Source organism: Anas acuta, chromosome 7, assembly GCF_963932015.1.
Source record: "Anas acuta chromosome 7, bAnaAcu1.1, whole genome shotgun sequence".
NCBI classification, from domain to species: domain Eukaryota; kingdom Metazoa; phylum Chordata; class Aves; order Anseriformes; family Anatidae; genus Anas; species Anas acuta.
The window spans coordinates 34,452,033-34,475,068 of record NC_088985.1 but is presented as its reverse complement, the minus strand read 5'-3'; the positions used below and the strand labels follow the sequence as shown (position 1 = coordinate 34,475,068).

At 39.8% G+C, this 23,036-nt stretch overlaps 1 protein-coding gene across 2 annotated transcripts in view; it reads left to right on the top strand.

Moving 5' to 3' along the window:
* CHST15 (carbohydrate sulfotransferase 15) overlaps positions 1-18,346 on the top strand; it is a 45,259-nt gene extending 26,913 nt beyond the window's left edge. For both annotated transcript variants that reach the window (XM_068689087.1, XM_068689088.1), the window contains exons 2-8: positions 249-1,318; positions 2,100-2,439; positions 6,209-6,355; positions 10,181-10,337; positions 13,459-13,615; positions 16,271-16,418; positions 17,716-18,346. In XM_068689087.1, the coding sequence (XP_068545188.1) occupies positions 776-1,318; positions 2,100-2,439; positions 6,209-6,355; positions 10,181-10,337; positions 13,459-13,615; positions 16,271-16,418; positions 17,716-17,906 (1,683 nt within the window). In that variant the 5' untranslated portion in view covers positions 249-775 and the 3' untranslated portion in view covers positions 17,907-18,346. The remainder of the gene's footprint in view (positions 1-248; positions 1,319-2,099; positions 2,440-6,208; positions 6,356-10,180; positions 10,338-13,458; positions 13,616-16,270; positions 16,419-17,715) is intronic.
* The last annotated feature ends 4,690 nt before the right edge of the window (positions 18,347-23,036 follow it).

Sequence of the window (23,036 nt, the reverse complement as noted above, 5' to 3'; positions counted from 1 at the left end):
GAGCAGGTGGGTGACTGCAAAGAAATGGCAACTCACCGCAGGCTTGAAGCCAAGCGTTTCCTGGGTTTAATATCATGAGTGCTGCAATTAATATACTTAGCAAACAGAAAGCATCTTTCAAACGGTAGTGTGAAATTACTTGTGATGGATTGCAGTTTTGCTATGACCTTGAATGAAGGTGAATGTAGATATTACTCAGTTTGCTCTTGTGTGTGTGTCAACACATATGCTTTTTTTTTTTCCTTTAGGTTGCACAATGCACATCTTTGAGAACATCTCTGGGACAATGAAGCTTCCAGGAACAGAAGTCTGGTTTGGAACCTGCTTGTTTTAAGAATATCTGGGAATTTCTATGCATATTTGCTTATTCCAACGTAAATCAGAAGACAATGAATTCTTTTTATTTTTTGCATGTTTTCACACTAAGTAACAACTTTTCTTCTTTCCCGTTCTGTTCAATGGGAAAAACTTGAGCCAGTTGTGTAGCTGATTTTTATTTTGCCGCATTCCTCATCCTGAGCCAAATTCTTGGAAAACACGTCTACAATACATCTATTTTTGTAGTTGGATTTTTCCCCCCCTGTATATTTCATATTTCACTTTTGGAGTCCTTTTAACTGTTCTGGTTTGAACCTGTCCTTTTGTGTCACTGAGAATTCATAGAATCACTCAAGGAATTAAATAATTTCAGACTTGCAGAAGATGACTCATATGCTTCAGAAACATTTTTGTGGCTGTGCTTGGCTCATTAATACAGGAGTCTAACAGTACTAATATGAAGCATTGCATTAATTGTTGCATACATTTATTACCAAATGACTTGCACAGACAGTGTTTCAGATGCCGTGGACCTAGCCATAATAACCAGAAGTGTCCCGTTTGCAAAGGAGAAAATAAAAACCATTTGTACACTGATAGCAAGCAGATGAAGTTGCTTGCAGTTTTGGAAGTAAGGACTGATCACAGTGAAAGCTGGAATGGATTTTTCTGCTTGAAGAAGGGGAAGCTATGCAGCTTAATATTTGGGTTGATTATAATGACTCTAGTGATGGCATCCTACGTACTGACTGGAGCCAAACATGGCCTGTTGTTAATACCGTCTCCCTTCCATTACGGAGCTTTTACTAGCAATCCAAGCTTAATGGACAATGAAAGCCTTAGTGACATGAAAGACCATTACCAGTCTTCTAAAATTAATATTTCATATGTAAAGGATTATCCAAGTATTAAATTAATTATTGACACTATTACTTCAAAGATAGAGTTTATAACAAGACAGCGCCCTGATTTAGAAGAGCTGAGGAAACAAGAGCCACATGTAAGTATGAGTTAAAGCGTGTCTGAAATTAGTGCATGCTGGTTTATTTCAAGAATATGGGGTCAATCTTTTGCTGAGATAAAAACAGTGCAGATGTTCTGATGTTCGTATTGTGATTTATACCACCTGGGGTCTCCTTATTTATACCAGTTGAAGAGCTGATGTTATAGATCAAGTCCTTCAGAGTCACAGGCAAAATGGATGGGCTATATAAATGGTCTTGACACCTGGAACAAAAAATCAGGCAGTCTTCCGGCAGCTGTACGCTCTCATTGACTTGAGAACCTTGTCTCACCCAAAATCATTCTGACTTAGTCAGATTTGCCAGTCACCTAAAGTGATAAATAAGAAGGGAGACTTTCTAACTACATGTGTGCGTTCCTGAAAAAGTGGTTATTGCAAACCTTGTATTTCAGAATTAACAACTGGAAGTTAATTTGTATATTACAACTTTGACTTTAAAAATTAATTCCTGGGGTGGTGGGGGATGTGGGATATTATTAATCTGCCTTCTGGTCTTAAATTCAAAGGATTTTTAAATGTGCTTCTCTCCTAGTCCACCTGTTTGCACTGGATTTTTTTCTAGTGCCATAAGAAATAAGTTAAGTCAATTTCTTATTTTAAATACTTTTTTTTTTTTTTTTTAATACATATAAAACAAGGCAGGGGGCAGGGGATGTTAATGCTAATGTTTCTATTGTGTTCTATCATTGTGCTAAGTTAAAAAAATATAACCCACTTTTTTTTGCCTTGACTGAAATTATTGTTCTTTATGTTGCAGATGTTTTCAGTAATTCCTAATAAATTCCTTCCAAATAGCAAGAATCCTTGTTGGTATGAAGAGTACAGAGGAAACACAACCACAGATCCTTATACAACCAACTCCTATGCACTGTATTCAAAGCGTTTTCGAACCATATTTGATTACCTCAGGAAGGTATTTTGGAACCACTTATACCATTACAAAGACAAACACTACCGGCTGCGTTGCCTCCCCCACTTCTACATCATTGGCCAGCCCAAGTGTGGGACAACAGATTTGTACGATAGGCTCAGGCTGCACCCCGATGTTCGGTTCTCAGCTATCAAAGAGCCACACTGGTGGACAAGAAAGCGGTTTGGTGAGTAAACGTGCCTTCTGACATTCAAGAGAGTGGTCTATGAAGCTCTGATGTTACTTGTATGTATTGGGGGTGAATTATATGGATTTGGTCCATATTGGTTTACCTTGAAACGACCAAAGGTGATGGATGCTCAATAGGTTCTAGCCTGCTTCTGTTTAAAAATGTGTTGGATTAAACCTTTCAAGACGATGGACATTTAATTTGGTTTCATTGCAGTAGATTGGAAAAATATAGATAAATATAAAATCACTGGATAAAACCAACTTATATTTTGTAAAGCCTAGAAAAAATACAGGTTGTGATAAGAGGTTTAAAGAACAGCGGTAATAATTTTACCACGCAAAATTTTTCTGTGAAGCATGAATAAATGATGGGACGTTATTTGATACATGAGTGTCTTCTGTCCTTGTGATTCAGTAAATGCAACTGTGTATTATAGTGGCAGCTTCACTAGTGTTACAGCTCTAGTCAAATGCTCTGTGTGAGACAGCTCTCTCCCACGGAGGAACATGGATGTATTCCTGATGCTCTTTTCCTGAGTGACATCAATATTTTAGGAAATGGTTCTTCATCTCTGAAGGCAGAATGGAATAGCTGAGGTGGTGGTTGCTTCTTCAAAGGGTGTCTAAGAACCACAGGCCTCGATGAATTCTTTTATCCAACGGAAGTGTTTATATCTTTCTTGTTCTCTCCTCTGTGGGTACCAAGGCAGGTCAGTCTTGTGGTTAAAGACCGAATGAGACTCAGAAAGTCCAAGTTCAGTTCTTGACTTTACTGTGTGCTTAGTGCTTTCACTAAATGCAGGTGTGTATAGTACTTGCTTTATTTCACCCAGGCTTTGTGTTTTCTCACTGCAATAGTGGTTGGGTCTAGCTGTGAAAATCTAGGATGCTGATATCAAATTTCACAGGCTTTTCAGTGGTATTATTGTTTCCAAGAAGATGCTGGTTATTTTACAGTGATGTTATCTTTCCTCCCGTATGTGATTTGCTGTGCTTTAACGCAGCCAATGCCTTTGGAGCAAGGAAAAACCTAGCACTGTGGGGTAGATCATTTGTTGAAGCCTTTGCATCACTACTTCCCTGTGGTGCTTCTCCTGAGCTTCTTTGAAATCGGAAACTCTCTCCCCTAATGAACTGCCATGGCTATCATTAGGCTTCTTTCTGAGGAACTGGGACTCCTGCAGTGCTGCTTCTGTGCTTTATTTTGGGGTTGTACCTTCAATTCTTTCCCATACACATGGTGTTACCATTTTCATCTCCCCTCTTTTTGCCTCGAAGCCCTGAAAAACCCTTGAGCTCCTGTAGATGGAGGCTTTGATCATTGCTGTTTGGTGAGAAGAGGGCTCAGTCATAGATCTGGGATTCTTAATTTCTTATATAGAAATAGCTTAGCTGTTGTCTTGGGGTTTATGTTTTCTTCCTTTGAAAGTGCCGTGAAAAAGTGGCTCATACCAAACCCACAGTGGTGTTTCATATATAGTGCACCATAAAGCTAGCACAGAAGCAGTGAGCCTGGCTTTCTTTGTCTCAAGTACAATTAACCCTCTTCAATGTATTGTAGACATTTTATAAATGTTTCTTATAAATTAAAATGTAAAGCAATAAGATGAAAATACAGTTTTGCTCTTGAGATAATTGTCTCGAGTGTTGGAGACATGGGAGGTACCGATGTGAATGAAGGAGCTGGGCTAGTTGCAAAGTCAAAGCAAAGAAGCATCGTGGTGCCTCCTGAAGTCCCCTGAGAAGGAGTTCATTCATCACAGTCAGTGGCTGACTGAAAATGAATGATAAGATTTGCCTCATGACCTCCAGGTGGAAAGTCAGATCAATGAGGAAAGTGGATTTGAGACTTGGACACCTTCCAGTGTGAATGCCGTGCTGCTTGTCTCTGGGTGTCTAGATGCAGGGATCATCAGCAAAACCGTCTGTGGAAGATTGTCTTCCAGGAGAGTGCTGGCAGGAAAGGCAGAAGCAAACTCTCAATTGATACACTAAGCTAAAATCCTTGATGCTAAACACGTATCTACACTTAGTGTAGTCTTAACAGCAATGTTTGCAATTCATGGTGGAGGAGGCTGTGCACTCAATCTCACTAAAGCCAAGACAGTTGCTCAGAAATGGACCAACTGATACCAAATGGTCCAACTGACCAAATGAACAGGCAACCATAAGAAGTCATTTTGGAATGAATGTAATTTGTGAACAAGGATGAAGTCCAGTCTCAGTGCTGGCACTCACAAACCTTCCACATGCATGACCTTGTGGTCAGTCACTGGGGGACCTGCAGCAGTTCCACAAAGAGAACTTTTTTTCCATAATTACTTTTTTTTGTTTGTTTGTTTTCAAAGCTGAAGAATGATGAAAGTTTGCAGAGCTTGGCATCTTATGGAAGGAAGATCTATAGAGATGACCTTCCAGCCGTTTCAGGCTGTTTGCCATTCAGAAAGACTAAATTTTAATCTTTTCTGCCCCCAAAGTACTTTAGATAATGGTTGCTATTTGGCAAAATGAAAAATGAAAAGGAGGAAAAAAAAAAGCTAGTAGTAGGCTAATAAATGAAATTGAGACAGCCCTCTTTAAAAGCCAGCTTGTGCATATGACTTCTGTGCTGCTGGCTATTATCTTGTTTAGTTTGTAAAACTTATCTGGAGAAGAAAGCCTCTTTGTTCTATGGCATTCTCTGATTCAGGGATTTTTACAAGACAGACTAGTTTCAGCTGAAGCTAAACAACCCTCCTGGGAAGGTCCCTTTTCACAAATCACCACTTTCCCGTTCTGCTGGGATGGTTGATGCTCTACAGGACTTTGTCCCAGCTTGACTGTCTCTCTTTCCTGGCTCTTAGCCACAGCTGCTGCTCCCATGAGTGGGGTGGCAACAAATCAAGGCAGTCTGTAACACCATGCATTCTAGAGCCTTTTTCCCCCCTTTAAAAACAAATCAAAATACACTGCTGATTTTTTTTTTCCAGCTTTGTTAAATCCTACTTTTCTAAAGGGGAAAATCAGAGGAAATAGGCAAAAGGACCCTCTTGTTGAGCTTTTCTCTCACATAAATGATAATTACCTGCCTTGCAGGAACAGAAAATGAGAGCCAAGGAGTCCTGCTCTATGCCCTTAGTTTTGTTCCCACTCGGTTGTTTTCCTTGACCTCTGTCTGGCTGAGAAATGTGGCTCACAATGCTGAGAAATGCAGGGAGAAGGCTGATGATGTTAAATGTGCCCTGCAGCATATGGAGGGATAGGAAAAAAAGCTACTATCATGGAGACTTACTTTCTTACTTCTGAAAGATAAAGACATGAATAATTTCCCTGTTTTCTGATTTTTATAAATGCACATCAATTTACATATCTGGCATCAGAGTCTGTTCTTAGTCTCAGTACAGTAAATCTAGTTGGAGTCTGTATTAATCCAGTTTATACCAGTGAAAATGAAAGCAGAATTTTGTCTTTTATATTCATTCATTCTAAATGCGAAATTTTGAAGAAAATAAATGCAAGCTATTCATGCAGAAACTATAAAACAGAATACTTTAGATATTCCTATCACTGAATTTATGGCTTAATCATATAATATCTCGAATCTCAGCTACTCCATTATTGGCACTTTTAGTTGAATGTTACATTTCATGGCTCTAATTTTGTGCCAATGTTAGCTGGCTCAGACCCAGCAATGTCAATGAAGCTGTCCTGATGTAGACCAGCAGTTAATCTTGCCTTGCTATTATTATTATTTTTTTAAACTTCTCTCTTTTCACTGTTTTTAGGAATCATTCGTCTGAGGGATGGATTTCATGACCGCTACCCAGTAGAAGATTACCTTGATCTGTTTGACTTAGCAGCACATCAAATTCAGGGCGTACTGCAGAGTGAAGCAGCAAAAGAGCACAGCAAGACAAATAACATCATAATTGGTAGGGCAAATACAGCTTCTGAAATGTGTTTTTATCTCTGGATTTGTAGCATCTGTACTGTAGGCATGAAAAGGGCATTTTCTCAGGGGTGACTGGTTCACTGCATGGGGCCACTGATGCTTGTTTCCCCTGCTGTGCATGGATAGTGCAGAAGTTCTTATCTTGAGAAGATGCCTGAGAAAGCAATAAATGCCTGATGAACATCAGCATTTAATTAAATAATAAAATAAAAAGAAAGTGAGGGAACTTGGTTACTCCATCAAACACTGTTTTCATGTCGTTTTCATTACAAAGGGTTTGCCTGTATCCACAGGATTGTAGCTTCAGGTTCAAATGCTGCAATGATGTGAGTTTCTTCCCAGGCATAGCAAACAAATTGTGGTATTACTACACTGTAGAAACGACACTGTAGAAATCCTGTAGCTGACTGGAGACAGTTTTCATTATAGTTACACAAGAGGCTCTTCTCAAGTACCGTCATAAGACACACATAGGAAGAAAGAGCACCATGTTTTGTGTCATCATCCTTATGTAGCCACCCTGGCTTCAGCTGGGCTACAGCAGTAGCCTATGGTGGACTGAAATAAACATGATTAAACCCCTGAGCTGCTTTGTTAGCAGCAAAGATAACACTCGTTCAAGAGCAGGAGTACACAGAGTCAAGCTGAAACTATCTTGCACTGTATTATTTTTCAGGTGCGGAAATGAGAGGCATAGTACAGGATCCAATTTGAAGACAATTTTATGGTTCCAGTTGATATTAAATCACTCAATTAGTATTAAAAATAGAAATATCCGGTTTAGAAAAGCTGTTGTGTTGCACATTATGGAAACCTATGATCAAGTCCAGGCTCCATGGAAGGATGCCTGAATTGCTTTCCATGGTGCATGGTGGTCAGTAGACTATGCTCATCCACCATGGTACAAATGGATTGCAGTGCCTGTGAAGAACATCAGTGGAAATTCTTAGATTCTGTTTTTGCTTTCTGCTGGAAGCAGAAAACCGAGGGGAAGAGAGCTTTACCAATCTTACTCTGTCATCTCCAAATCTTCCAGGGAAACCAGACACCACCATGAAAATATTAGTTGGGCAAGAGTCAGTTCCTTGTTGAAAAGAGACTTTTGAAGTAAGCTGAAGTTATTATCCTATAGAAATTACAGACAAGGGATTTGCTGCCTGCTCATGGAGAGAATACCCTCAGAATCCTCTTTCATTTAATTTTAACCAAAAATAAATTAACCTATTGTTGGCTTGATGGAATGGTGACATTGTGTTACGTTTCTTAAGCCAGAGACTTGGCTATACTCACATTTGTTCAATACTTCCTTAGCTTTTAAGTCTACCATTTGATTGATTAAATATTCAGTGCTGAGCAAAATTTGCAAGACTGGGTCTTTAGAAATGTTGCCATAAAGGACATCTGCAGATTTTCCTCCTACTTACAATAGTATCTCCTGTCCTTTCATGGGTGAATTGTTTATACTAATTAAATACACTAATCTAATTGGCTATGTACATCTTTGATTACTTACCTCCTGTTACAGCTTTTTCTAGAGTTCAGTTTGTGTTTCTTTTTCCTGTAGTCTCATTTCTTGTTTCATTAAGGTTCTGTTCACTTTTCTTATTAAGTTTACAGGAAAAGTCCTGAATGATTATGCTCATTAACTTTTTTTTTATTACCTTGGTGAAACAAAACAAAGCTAGCTACAATAGAATGAATCTGTATGAATGTCAGGTTTGCTTAGAATCCTGCGTTTTCCTATTTCAGGTTATTAGAAAGAAAAATCTAATTAAACCTGTAAACATTTCAGTAGTTCATCATGCTATGTTATTTTGAAAACGTAAACTTAATTGGGTATTATACTTAGTGGGCAATAATTCCATTTTTCCAAATAAAATTGTCTGCTTAGAGAAGATTAAAGTGGACAATGCTGAACTAGCTTGAGGCAGCTTGAGCAGGACTTGTTTATCTACAATCATTAATATCATTAATTCACAAGAATGTCTTTTGAAAGCACAATATGATTATAATCCATTAATGACTGAATATAAAAGTTATACATTTATTCTTTGAGAAGCTTAGTAATTCATATGTTCTTTAAGTCCTAAAGAAAAAATAATATATTTTTAGTTGCACTGCAGTAATTTCATAGAATTACTACAGCAGTGATTAATTTATCTCATGTTTGGAATGGCTGACTCTCTTTGCAGATATTAAGTCTGTATTATAACTCAGAAAAGAGCACTATCAAATTATCAGAAGTTTTTTGGGCTGCTTCAGGAAATTAAAATTATAATTGGCAGGGACCAGAATCTTTTTTTGTTTTGTTTTGTTTTTGTTTTTTAATTCTTAATGGCCATCTTGTTTTGAGAAGGCTTGCCTTCTGGAACCCAAGCTACATGTAGCGGGGACTATTTGCATTACAGCAGCACCTCAAGCCCTCGTTAAGGCTTTAGCATGATTTGATGGTGTGCCGTTGGTCTTCCCTTGCTCCTGCACTGCCTTCACATTTTGGTGGTGGCAGCTGATCCAGCTGAAGTGATTTTTGTGGAGTATTTTGATCTGTGGCATTAAGACAATCTGCCCACTTATGTCTAAATACGCTGATTTTGTTTAGTTCTAATAGCACGTGTGTATGCAGGTGTTCTTAGGTTTAGTCACCCTATGTGAGCTACTTAGGGAAATCCAATAGAGAGCATCAAATAAAATCAGAAGTCCGTGGAGCACAGGTGTATGAAGGAAGATCAGAAGAACCGTATTGAGAGAGGAAGAGGTAGTGTATAAAAGAGTATGGAGTTGAAGAGCTTACACTGTAGCAAGAAATATGGGAAATTGTGCCCTCTTCTGCTAGCACTGGAATAGCTGTGTGATGCTTCTGTGGCCCAGTTATCTCAGCGCTTATCCCATATTTAGTCTTTTGTGCTTGTGCTTTAACCATCACAGGAGCCAGGCTAAGTGAGTTTTAATTGACAAGTCAAAGCCTACCGATGATTAGGCAGTGCCTTGGCTGATTAATTTAGAATGAAAAAGCAGAGCTGTCGTGGACACCCAGCTTAAACCAATGGACCTGATCCCCTCCTTTTGAAATGAGGCAAAATGAACATGACAGAAGATTAATGTGTTTTCTAACAACTCCCAGACTTTATTAATGAATCACATTATATTAAGCTAGAGTTTGGAGCAAATAACTATTTCATGTTGTGTTTTGGCAATCTTTTATAATCTTTATTGGTCTTTCCCAAGAGAGAAAACAAAAACGGAAAATCATGTGCAGGTCTACAAGCCTGCAACATTATTATTATTTTTTTCATCTCATTCCTTCTGATTCAAAAAATCTCTTTAACTAGCTCTCATTAGGCTGTCAAAGGGTGGAAGTTTCCAAAAGGCTTCTATATCATATATGCTTTATTAAGCAGCAGTGTGCCACATAAATGCCACTATTAGTTAAAAAGACAGGGAAGACTGAGCAATTCAAAACATCATATCAGATCATATATTTAGCAGCTGAAGCATCATATACCTTGTTCTCGCGGAGGTGGTACCTATTGTGTTTCTCACTGTAGAAATGCCTTACATGTAAGAGTATGCCTCTTCAGAATCTAAGTATGTAAGAACTTGACGTTTAATGAAATGTCTTTAGTAATACTTACATTTCACTTGTTCTATAATAATTGCGGTTACATATTAAAAAAAAAAAAAAAAGGCAGTGTGGACATTAATAGTTCATGTGTAATTCTTTTGAATGGTCTACACCAGCTATTGGATTTCCACGCTGACACAAAGAATAAAACAAGTTACTAGCAGAGATGCTTTTCATTTTCAGGGGAGGCCAGTGCCTCGACGATGTGGGACAACAACGCATGGATTTTCTTTTATGACAACAGTACCGAAGGAGAACCTCCTTTCTTAATCCAGGATTTTATCCATGCCTTCCAACCAAATGCCAAACTTATCATCATGCTGAGAGATCCTGTTGAAAGGTGAGCAAAGATTGCATTGCACAAGCACGCAAGAACATTTTCTTACTATAACAACTTGATTCAGTCTTGCTCTGGGGCACAAATAGATGCTCGTGTCGTATTTGGTCAGATTTTTTTTTTTTCATGTTAAAAATGGTTGGTGCAGCGCTCATAAAGCTTCCTAATGCAACCTTAGCTAGCAGAACTAACAGATACTTAGGAGTTTACCCTTTGTCTTCCTGACTTGCCTGCAAAGGAAGGTCTCTACTTTTCCAAAGCATGAGCTGCTTTTGATAGGTTTTCCACAGTTTTAGCCACAAATGTCCTTCTTTCCATTTGCATTTCACTCTTTCTCTTAGTTTTGTTCGAGACTTCTAGGGGATTTCTTTCCACTGTCCTCTGAAGGAGGAGGATAATGGAGGTGTGTGGGTGAAGGAGACAAAGGCAGAGTCCTTTTCAGATACCTATTCAGGTTACATGGGGCTAGGTCAGAGCTCAAGGGCAGAGCCACAGGAGCACCCAGGAAATGGGAGAGCAGAATGCAGATGTTGATGGGGACCTACTCATGAGGTGCAGAGCTGTGTGAGCTTCCCATGTCAGCAAATACAGTTCTCAACCTTTAACAGCTTCTAACCTCGGGATTTAACAGATGGTAATTTTATGAGAAAGAGCTGGCCGAAGTGGATTCCTCATGTAAATTACAACAAGTTCCCTGATTGCTTTAACCACCCTCTGTAATGTGGGTGTAGCTCTTTGCCAGCTGTAATGGGAGTGAGATGAAAAGTGAGCTTCTCCTCCCTTACTGTATGTGTGGTAAATTGGTTTCTTGTTTGTGATGCCCTTGTAGCTCACAGCTCCTCTGAATGGAGGAAGGAGCACTGGGGGACAGTTGCCTTACAGTAGCCAGGAGGGTGAGAGGGTGCAGGTCCTGCACAAAGTCTGAGAGCAACTGCCCAGAGGCCCCTGAAAATGGGGTGTGTTTGAAAGACATCAAGGTTGGTGATGGTGGGTATTGATGGTGTCCTTATTTCATTGTAATGGATGGGGATTGAGGGTAATGACTTCAAGTAGCTTGAACAGCTGAAATCCTAATCAGCAAAGGTTTTATTACCACACAGATGTCCCCAGAATTAAAAACAGATGGGAAGAAATATAGAAAATCTCAGCTGCCCTGCAGAGAGAGAGAGCTTGTCTTCAAGATCATAGTTTTCCATAAGATGTCAGCAAGTCTTTAAAAGTATGGGTTTATTTTAATGCATGATTAGAAATACTAAGCGCTCCTATTAAGCCTTTTAAACAAACAGCAGCCAGCCCATGCTGTACGTGATGCCTGCTGGCTGATTTCCTCAGGCAGGAACCTTTCCACCTCCAGGAGCAGCTGGTCGTGCCCTACCCAGGATGAGCCTTGTTCATGTTGTTTGCTCGCTGTTAAGTGATACTCTGCACAGGCACACACTTTTTTTGCAAACAGTTGACGCTGCTGTGTGTCTAATGTAGCTGAAGCTGGCTGGCTCTGCCCCATAGCTTTGCTTCATCTCATCCTTGCTCCCTTTGGTGGGTCCAGCAGAAGGACCCCAGAAGAAGAGTACAGGTGGTCATGGTCCTCAAGCACAATTGGATATCACTGTCCTCAAGTACTGGTTAGTCTGGTCCATGTCTGGTACCCTTTCCTGTGCTCTGAGATGGAGCTTTTTCACTTAAATATATATATTTATATATCTATTGTCTCCAAATTGTTCATAAAACAGGACTGAGATGAATTCTTCTTAACTTTCATAGTAATTTTTCCAAAATGAAAAACAAGCCCCCAGTAATATATTTAATTTTATTTTTTAAAAGTTTATCAGCATTAAATTAACAACTGTGGGACATAACTGATACAAACACTGTGCTGAGATTTTTATTTTTAAGCAGTTTTCAAAGCACCTAGATCAAATACACTTACAATGGGCAGTGCATAGTATGGCAGAATATTGTTAAATTAGTAAATTGAGCAACCTTGGCAAATTCTCTGCTTTCACTACAAAGAGCAAGGGAAGGACACAGCAGCTGGGTCTGTGTGCTGCCTGTGCAGCTGGGTCTCCTGTGGACATGGGAAGTGATGCCAGGCAGCAGCACGTCAGCATTTGCCAGACTGGAAAGAACTGGGCAAAAGTAATGATTTTCAGTCTTTCTTAATGGATGATGCATCGGTTACTGTTGCCTCATTTTCTATACTTTGCTGTGATTTCTATTTTAAAGGGTGTAAAAAGTGAATTAAAAACAGTCTGCAACGTATGCATCCCTTCTCTTCCTTTTCAAATGAACAGAGCATTTCTGTCTGTCGTATGGGAATTAAAATCTTGCTCTTGCAAAACACTAACATAAATAATGAGTGCAGAGGGGCTATTCCTGTGCTTAAGTGCTTTGCTGGATTAGGGCCTAAACTTTCCAAATTAAATGATGAATTTTAAAGTACCTGTGGCAACCTAGGGAATTAAAAATATAAAGCGAGTGCAATAGGAAAGACTACCACAACAATAAAATGAGTCTTTTTTTTTTTTTTTTAAGAGGCTGAAAGATACCTCATGTTGGGAGATGGTGCCATGGAGTTGTAATATGGGTACTATGAGAATACTGGGAAAGCAAATCCCTCTCAAGTGTTACCAAGGCCAGCTTAGTAATCAGAGAAAAATTGTTTCTAAGTCTTCTTATTCTTCTGTTGGGTTTGGTTTCAACTGTGAGCTGTTGAGATGAGGACTGTTTCTATCCATGGCAGTGTGGAGCACCTTGTACAGAGGGGTACCAATATCTGCCCAGACCAGTTCTACCTTTTATAGATAACACAAATTTAAAGTATGTACATTCAAAAAATTTGCCTTTATGAGAAAATATTGGCTCATGCAATTACTAGGGTCTAGAATCTCACAAGATACTGACCTAGCAAGTGGGGAAGATTTTGAGCAGCTCCATGGAGTAGCTGTCATTCTGAGCCAAAGCCCATCAAATTGAATAGAAAATGTGTCATGGCTGAACAGGGCTGCTGGGGCAATGTTACACACACGTGCCACTGCTCTCAATTCACGTAAGTGATTGCCATTGTCATGTAAATAGATCTTCTTTCATTTCCTCTGTCATTTACTTGCACGTATTTCATCCACAGATTGTACTCTGATTATCTGTACTTTGCAAGTGCTAATAAATCTGCAGAAGATTTTCATGAAAAAGTGGCAGAATCACTGCAGCTGTTTGAGAATTGCATGCTGGATTACTCACTGAGAGCCTGCGTCTACAACAACACCCTCAACAATGCCATGCCCGTACGTATTGCCAATAACATCGGATTCCTCGCTTGGATAATGACACACTGTGTCAAGGCTGTTAAAGTGCCAAAATGCTGTGCCTATAAACATCAAGAAATAAAACTTTCTTCCTTTTCATTTGTAAAGCGGATGACATAAATATATATGTAAGCATGTAAAAGCTGATGTACTGGCTCAGCTGTCTCCTCAGTCTGTTCCCTGATGAATGCCAACAGCAATAATACAGTCTTTCTATTGTGCAGGCGTATGGAGAGCACATTTAGGGAAGATTACAGTTTAATGTGTAAGCTTTTTGCAGATCTCTCCAAAAAGTAGCTCTGGCAAGGATCTTTGTGGTAGGAAATTGCCTCAAAATCAGAATAAATCATGTATTCTTTCACAAGAGAAGTCTACCAATAACTAGATAAATCCTCCTTTTATAAATTGTGCACATTTAAAAATGATAAAAAGAAATACAGAAACTGCTGGCAGAGGATTGATATTACAGGCTCAGTATTCCAAAATTCACATTTTTAGTGTAGAACTGGCTTTGAATTTTCCTTGAGAGGGACATGAAAGCCTATGCAGAATAATACCGAGGAGACTGACTTAAAGTATCAAGTCTGGTCAATTTGCCATTCAATCCTGTTTTATTTGCTAAGGCTTTAACAGCCTCAGAGGGAATACTCCCCTCCTTTGTCCCCAGGGTGAAGTTATTGTTTCTTTCAGTCAATAAAATGACCATAAATGAGTTCATCACACAGGCCTGAGCCCCACAGCAGCAGGGAAAATGGGATATTCCTCTTCCTTATCTTGGCAGTAGTGTGAAGCCATAAGGCTTGGATGGTAGCCTCCAGGACCTCCACGGACATGAGTTGCTGCCAGGTGGTGCTAAAATACTTCCCAGGCATCTGCTTGCATAAACGGATTTCTTCCAGTGTTGAGAGAGAAAGGCAGGGAGAGAACCAGAAGGAGAGATTTTTTTCCTCTCTATTCTTCCTTAGGGTGCAGAAACACTCTTCATTTGTTGTCTTAGGCAGCCCTCAGAAGACACTAACCCAAGCAGATGTTCATAAGAAAACACAGATGCTAACTGTGTTCCTCTGGACTTCTCCAGCCCCTTGTTCAGACAAGCTGATAATCTCTGTTATGTGCATTGTTTCCTATAGATTGAAAAAGTTGGGGTCATTTTCCCCTGTGAGCTTATTAGATTGCCAGTTGTGTTTTGCTATTAGTTAGTACATTCCTGAAAGAAGAGAGATGAGTGTCATAGATGTCACTGGTGCTGGATGCCAACCTGTAAGGAATGGGGCATTTGTCAGCTTATCCGTGTGGAGAATCAGTGAAAAACAGAGAAATCTAGAGAAAGGCAAGCTGAGCCAAGGGAATCAAACCAAGCCCACAGATGTGGATGTTATGGAAGGGAGAATAGCTTTTGAAACCCCACTGGTGCCCTTTGATGTGCAGGATGAATCTTATGGAAGTGCACTGAATCTTATGGAAGAAGATGACATGTTTTGGAAGAAGTCAGTAAAATGTGCTATATAGGGTAGGAAATCAAGGTTCCTGAAGAAAACTGAAAAGTAATGGGACAGATTAAAACTCCTGTTTCTGGTGAAAAGTTTTAAAGAAAGATTCTAGGCCTGTCTGGGGAAAGCACAGCACTGCACTGCCAACACGTACCGTGCAGCTGAGAATGGAGTTTCACTCACCTTTATCAGAAGAAAAAAGTGAAACCCAGTGCTGAGTTATGTGTTTCCCCAGAGTGCAGTGAAACCGGATACTAGCTAAGATAATCACATTTTTAATCAAATAAGAGCTCAAATTCTTGTACAGCACGTATGTAAAGAAGTCTACTAAATATGGAGGCTTATTGTAAAAAGCAGCCAAAGGCACACCCGAATCTCACATCATGATAACAGTCACTTAGCAATAATCCAAAAATTGGCTTATTTGGGGGGAATTTAGGTAGTTTAGGTACATGAGTCCGAGTAAGAAACGAAAGAGCCTTGTTATCTGTCTTCAGTACTGTGGTAATGAGACTAAAGTTGTTAAGTCTCTTTTATGAAAGCCACTTATGACTTGGGATTCATGTTTCTGTCTTTTGAGCCTGAGCAGTTTTAGAAAATTATAAGCACAGTCAGAGGCTGGACTTTTTTATTGCAACTTATCTAAAATTTAGGAGGTTGGAGGGAAACAGGTCAGGACAGGATTTTCCCACCCATCCTCCTCCTCTCTGGTTTGCACAACCTGATGCTTTCAGCGTGTGCTCAGCCGACACACCACGAACGCTGACGAGCAGCCACTGCTGCAGCCTAGATCTAGATCTGGAGATCACAATCAGAGGCCACTGAGCTTCTAGGAGGCAACGCTGTTACGCAGAGGTGCGGCTGATTCAGCAAATGCTGCAGGAAGGAGTGCGTGGTCAGGTCCTTCATAAAATGTTTCCACTCGTAGATAGGCCATTTGCAAAGATTTACATAAGCTTCACTGAAAGCAAGAGTAAGATTAATTTTTTTTTCATATGTTTTCTTTTCATAGTCCTTCCAGAGAACATATTTGGGATTTTTGCCCAGAAGACATATGTGAATATTGGTTTGTTTTTGCTCAAAGTGATGTAAATTAATTAGATTTTCATACTTTTTTATTTTTTAATTTTTTTTGTGCTTATAGGTAAGGTTGCAGGTTGGGCTTTATGTTGTCTATCTTTTGGACTGGCTGACTGTTTTTGACAAGGATCAGATACTTGTTCTCCGCTTAGAGGATCATGCATCAAATGTGAAATACACCATGCACATGGTGTTCCAGTTTCTGGATCTCGGTAGGTGTCCTCTGGCTGTTCTGAGATAAGTACAAAAAATCATTATTATCCTTCTTAGGTCATTTTTGCGATATTAGCAGACAAAACAAAAGCATGTGAATCAGTCTTGAAGGATTCATTAATCTTGTAGCCTTGAGTCAAGCAAAATTAGAATTCCCAAATTCCCATAGAACGGTTGGTGTTAGAAGAATTTAATAAAAGTATATTAAAAAAAAAATAATATATTAAAACCTTTCACATTGTAGGGATATATCTTATCAGACAGAAGCCGGTCCTGCTTCTGAAGGCAGTCAGGGCTTGTTTGTCATGGGCTTACATAGGTGCAAGAGCTATCCCACGCGATTTAAACAGCTTCAAGTGTTACCAGGTTGTGAATGCTGTTGCCAGCTAAAACTGATCCAGCATCTAAATGTGGGTATGTTGAAAGGTTGTGTTTTTAGCTGGGGAGAAGGCAAAAACTGTGTTTTTGCTGTGTTGACTGAGACATCTGTTGCTAATCCTTGGAGAAATGCTGGCAGACAAACTGTTGCCCAATGTTGATTTGACAGTAGCGAGAGGATGAAAATGTGGCTGCAAAATAGTCTGACTGGTCCAAACGCTGGTCTAGATGATGAGAAAGTTTGAATGTGGCAGATTGAACAGATGAAGAGCTTGGCATCTTCTTCTTGAAGATGGTTTATGCTGGAAAAGTCTGTGGGTGCTTATCTTTCTGAAGTACGTTGTCAAGGGCTAAGATTTACGCCTGCAATATCTGTGTTACGTGTATATATATCCATATATATCACTATACCTGGGCATCACTTTGATCCCACTGACAACCTCAGAAACAGGCAAAAAAAAAAAAAAAAAGGGGGGGGGGGGGGACGGGGGGGGACCTTGTGCAACCCATGAGTGAGTCTAATGGAGTTTCTACTAGGGAGTAGGCAACTCACATCATTAAATGAAATAACAGTAAAAGAAAAAAAAAAAAAAAAAAAGAATTTTGATTCCAAAATGCACAGGGAGCATATTCAGTGTCAGCGTTATTTTCTGAAAACAAATCTTTTCCTCTAGAAGTGACTTACGGTGTTTGTTGTACAGATGATTAATTAATATGAGAGAAAAACATATTTCCATATTTACCAAAAATGATTCATTTCACTAATCTAAACCTGTATTCAATATTCTGAAACACTGTCTGTGCTAACACAAATTCCATTTGTCTTCACTTGGCAAACCTTCCAACTTATTCATTTTTCTTCTTTAGCATGGGTATTTTGGGGGAAGAATGCTAAGATAATATTCTATTTTTCCACAGGACCTCTAAGTGAGAAACAAGAAGCTCTGATTACAAAGAGTCCTGCATCAAACACTAGACGACCTGAAGACAGAAGCCTGGGACCTATGCTACCAACAACAAAGGCAATTTTAAGAGATTTCTACAGGCCTTTTAATACAAAACTGGCACAAGTTCTTTTTGATGATGCTTTTTTATGGAAAAGGACATAATATGTAAATTTAGTGCCACAAATACAGTGCTTAAAGGAGTTTTTATTTTTTTAAATTCTATTTTTGTGCGTGGATATTTACATTTTTCCCATTCCAAAGAGAAGCCGATTGATGAGATGAGACTCTCACCTTCAGTCAGCACACTTCATGACAGTTATATCACATTTTCCTTGTGAGAATGTAAAGCATCTTGCTTATGAGTTTCTTGCAACTTCTTTTGCCCCAGCAGAAGTGTAGGATGGAAAAGCACTAGGCGATGTCTTACACTCTCGGCTGGGATGTAGAAGTTTAACCTTCTCTAAGATGCTGCAACATGGAATTAGCATCAATTTCTTACAATTACACTTATAATCTCATTTTCAATATATATTATTCATTCATTTTTTCAAACTATCAGTGTCATGTAGTCATTAAATTTTTTAAGTGAATTCAACCAAAAATTTTGTTTCTTTTTGTCAGCATGTTCACAAATAGTCTTCTCTCACACTAAGGTTTCTATGTCTCCTTAATTCTGAAAGTAACTTTAATAGGTAATTGCATTTACATAAATTTCAAAGTCTAATTTATGTCTTCAGTATAAATAGGCTTTCCTAGCCCCAAAACCAAAAGAAATTTTATATTCACATAAGAATGGATGACGGAAATTTAAACAACAGTCCACATTCAATGTTTAGTGTAACAAATCCATTTGCCTTCCACATTTTGTTCATGTAAACACAAACATGTATCACCTATTCATATCATTCACATTTTCCTAGGAAACCACTATCAGGCTTGATGTAAAGTCAATGCTGGCCATAGAGAGCTTTTATGGAGTTTTCTCTTTGGTCCTACACAAGTGCTCTACTCCATTGCAAAAAGTATGCATTTTTAAATCACTGCAAAATCTGGTCATTAAATGAATTAATGGACAGGATACACCATGTCATGCATCGTTATGGAAAGGATATGTTAAATAATGAACTAGTTGCACACTGTGTACATCTAGTTAAAAAAAGGCTTGAAAATAAAGACTTGAGGAAAAGCTATTATAAGGATGGTGGAGAAACTTTGGATTCAGTTTGGAGTCTGGAATGCCTAAAATAAGAACTTTAGGTAAGCTGTTCTGGACAACCAGAACTGTTTAGCTCTGGTTCAGAAATGTTTATAGATCAAAACTTCTTAGGGGAGTGAGAATGTGTTTTTTTTATCAGTCTAAAAAAAAGTATTATGGCAACATGAATCAGAAAGTCAGAATCAATTCACCACTAAAATTTTCACTCTATATTTTATTTATACTACACATTTCAGCTAGCTGTTCTCTGAATTAGAATAAACGCCACATGGCCAGTAAAACTTTATGGAAATTTTATTAAACATAACTGCTATGGACACACATTTCTGTATTTCTGTTTAGTTGCCAGCTACAACCATGATCTGATACTATCTTAACCAACCCTAAATGCTAATGAGTGTCATTTTCATTTAGTGTGAACATCAATTCCCTGAACAAATCATATGCACTAGTTTGGGCATGGTGCTGAACATTAATTTCACCAATGGCCAGGGAGATTCTCTATGTCCATTGCCTACTTGTACAATGTAAATTAGAACGTGCTTCAAGGTCAAAATTCCTGCCCTAGGTTGAATCAGCCCCAGCACACTGCTAGATCACAATCTTAACTAGTTATGGCTCACAGGAAGGAGAAAGGTTGAGGGTTCCCTGTGCAAAGGAGGACAGTGACTTCCAAAAGTGAAGTTTCCAATGAGGTTGCTTTTATGTCTTCATCTCTTTCATAAGCTCCAGAACATGATCTCATGATTTAAGGAACCACCTTACAACACTGTGTTATTGAAAGGCTAAATATTAAAAAGTAGAAAATTAAAGAGGGCATCTCTTGGGAGGTTTAGGGGGCAGGGAGGGAGGTGGTGGTGGTAAGGATTTTGTTGTCTGGTACAGACTGGAAAAAAATATTGAACTGGTGACTCAGAATAAAATAAAATAGCATTTGATCTTCCTGAGTAATGGCAGGTGTCAGACCCCTTTTCAGTACCACTGCCGTTCAGTGGCTTCACTCTGGCCTCACAGCAAATCTCTACACGTGACAAGGCTCATCCAAAAATTTTCCAGTCTCTTTACCTTCCTGTTGACAGTTCTAGACGTGAAAGAATATGATATTCTTGTTGTTATGCACTGTAACCTTGACGTGTCCTACATCCCAAGAGCAGTAATTTGCCAAGAATTTAAACTTACTATCAGGACAATATGTTTTCGTGTTTGCCAAAGTGTAGCAGTGGCTCTTTGCACAGAGCTCAGAAAATGTGTGCTTCATTCCCTATTTACTCTTATCTCTGCTGAACTAAAGTAATCAGGCGAGGATGCAGCTTTCCTGAGCCCAAAGGCACTGAGGAAAGGGTCGTTTCCAAATGTTCTTGCTGCTACTGCAGAAGAATGCGAAATGTGCTTTCTGTAAGACCTTGCATGCTCGGGCCAAGCACGTTGGCTGGCTGGAAGACGCACAGTGAAAACAAAGGCTCTCCTGCTAAGAAAAACAGGCACTGATTTACAAAGAAAATGATACGCTGTTATCTGCTGAGTCCAGAGCACAGGCTTGTGTGCCTCAGCTAAACAAACTGAAAACAAGCAGCGGGGTTGTCACGGATCTGAATACAACTTTCTGCTAAGAAATTAATCCATCTTCCAACCAACGCTCTTTTATTATAGACGAGGCACAAATGTGGTGCAAAAAGGTAATAGATACCTCCCAGTAGATAGCCCTGCCACAGGCAAGCCCAACCAGACTTTTCTGAGCAGTAGTTTTCCAACAGAAACGCTTGTGTTGCAGTACCATCTTGTGGCTAACGTGTGCCATAGGTTGTGGGTTTGACTTTTTTTTTTTTTTTTTTATTGAAAAAGGAAAAGGCAGGTTAAAAAAAAAAATCCAGTTCTTTTCGTATGTCCACAGGGCATCAAATGCCCAGATTTTCTGGCTCCATTTATTGTAGCAGTGCTTCTAAGTATTAATACATGCATATCATTGCCAATAATACACTTTCCAGACTGCTGTCCTGAGAATCTTGGCTTACAGAGGTACTGCTACAGACTTTGATCCACACCTCTCTCTGGACCAGCTCTCTGGCACGGCCTCTGTCAAGGGAAGGATGTCAGCAGCAGCAGAGGCTTGAGAGATTTCGGCAGTGTCATGCTGGGGACCCCTGCTTTTAAGTCACGGCTCCCGTGGAAACTCTGCCTGCTCTCCGTGCTGCCTCCATCAACTGAAAGGCCCTTAAAATGATTGCCAGAGTGGCAGGGGCTTAATGGAGTTCGAGGCTGAAATCTGCCGTTGAAAATTAGAGTCCTGCTGTGTACACACTAAGCCCCAATTAGCAGAAAATAATGTTTTAAAGAGGCACAAACGGCAATCAACATATCGCATTTCACAGGAAGGAAATGCTTCCTGTCCCTCACCCTCACAGCTTCTGAGCATCCACTTGCTGAGCAAAAAAAATGCCTGTATAGGGCAGTGAGCTGGTTAATGCCTCTGGGGCTGGGGCACTAACAGCACTGCCTGGCACAGGATGCTCACACCAGAGCAGAGGGACCATGGGGACAGCGGGGGTCGCCAGCCCCTCCTGTTCCCCAGGTTCATCCATCTGCTGTGCATGATCTAGAGGAAGAATGCTGAAAATATAACCCTAAGAGCTTTAAAATTGGCATTTAGTCACAGAAGTAGTAGTTGCTGGGGTAACAACTCATTGCATGGCAGTGGTGGCATTGCAAGTACATGTAGCATCTTCCCCAAGGAAAATACAGGCAAGCTATCATTAAGCCATTCACGATTAAAACGGAGTGCAGACTAATTCACAGTTATTTCCTCCGTCTGGCTGTAGCGCACACACTTAGAAAATGATCTCTTCTTCTACTTTAATAATGAATGGGAATGAGCAAAGAGAAGGGTTGAGCTTGCACTCAGAGCATTGCAGTAGAAGGAAAAACTCATCCTGGGAGCAGCTCCTAAAACTTTCTTTATTTCAGGCTACAGGGGCCTAAACCACAGATGACTTGCAAATAATGTGAGCTTTAGCTTTTGATAAATCTAAAAACAGCACATCCCAATTATCAAATATTTTACATTTTATATTTTAAATTTCCCAGAGGCCAAAGGCCTTATTCACCAGTGATGCTCACAGCACAGCCAACCAAGCTGGGTCTTTTCCCCCAGTTTTTGAACCAAGGGCCAAAGGATGTGACACAACAGTTGCAGGAAGGTATAGGAGGGGGAGACATAGGAAAGAAGGCTTGCAGTTGAGTCAAATGAAATCCTGGAGTGGTGAGAGAAATCGATTGTGCAAAATTGCACTGAAGAAAATAAAACCAAGCAAGGTAGCCAAAAAAATAGAAGAAATTGGACAGAGAAATAAGCAGAAAGAGGAGAGACATGCAGCTGTCAGATGGAAAGGAAGAATTGATTTTTTGATCAGCTGAAAAGGCTTAGGACAAGAAAATAATGATATAACTCAGGGAAACCATGTTGCCTTGGCTGGAAAGGTATCAGCTGAGCTCACCAGGGACTGGGCTTTTTGTTTCGTGTTGTACTGGGAGATTTCACCTCCAGGTAAGGAGGGGTGGGATGGGATCTGCAGAAAGGCTCTCACCTGCCTCTGTCTGACTCGTAAAACAGCCACTCACTGCATTAATGCTTTGGAAGGAGCAAACTATATTAAAGGGAATAAAACAACTATATTATTACGGGGAAAGGGCCAACATAAAAACGGGAGCTATATGACTGGGCTAAAAAGTCTGAAAGAGGGGCTAAATGCTGCATTTATAGCTAAGAAGAGGAAAGTGTTGGCATTAGGAGATTTTTTATTTTTATTTTTTTCTGTAATTTTCCCCTGATTGTTTCACTAAGGTGCACAGTGGTACCGATCTGTACCCCGATCTGTACCCGCAGCATCTCTGGGGCTTGGGGAGGGGGGTGGTCCCCCGGCACTGCTTTTTGGGGGCTATGGGAGCAGCAAGGAGCGGTGAGGCAGGCAGGACACCGCAAGAGGGCAGGGCATAGCTGGAAATTCAGCCGGCATGCCTGGGACAGCTGCGGCTCACAGCCTGCAGAAAGGGTTTAGCGGAGATTTCCCTACAATTGCACC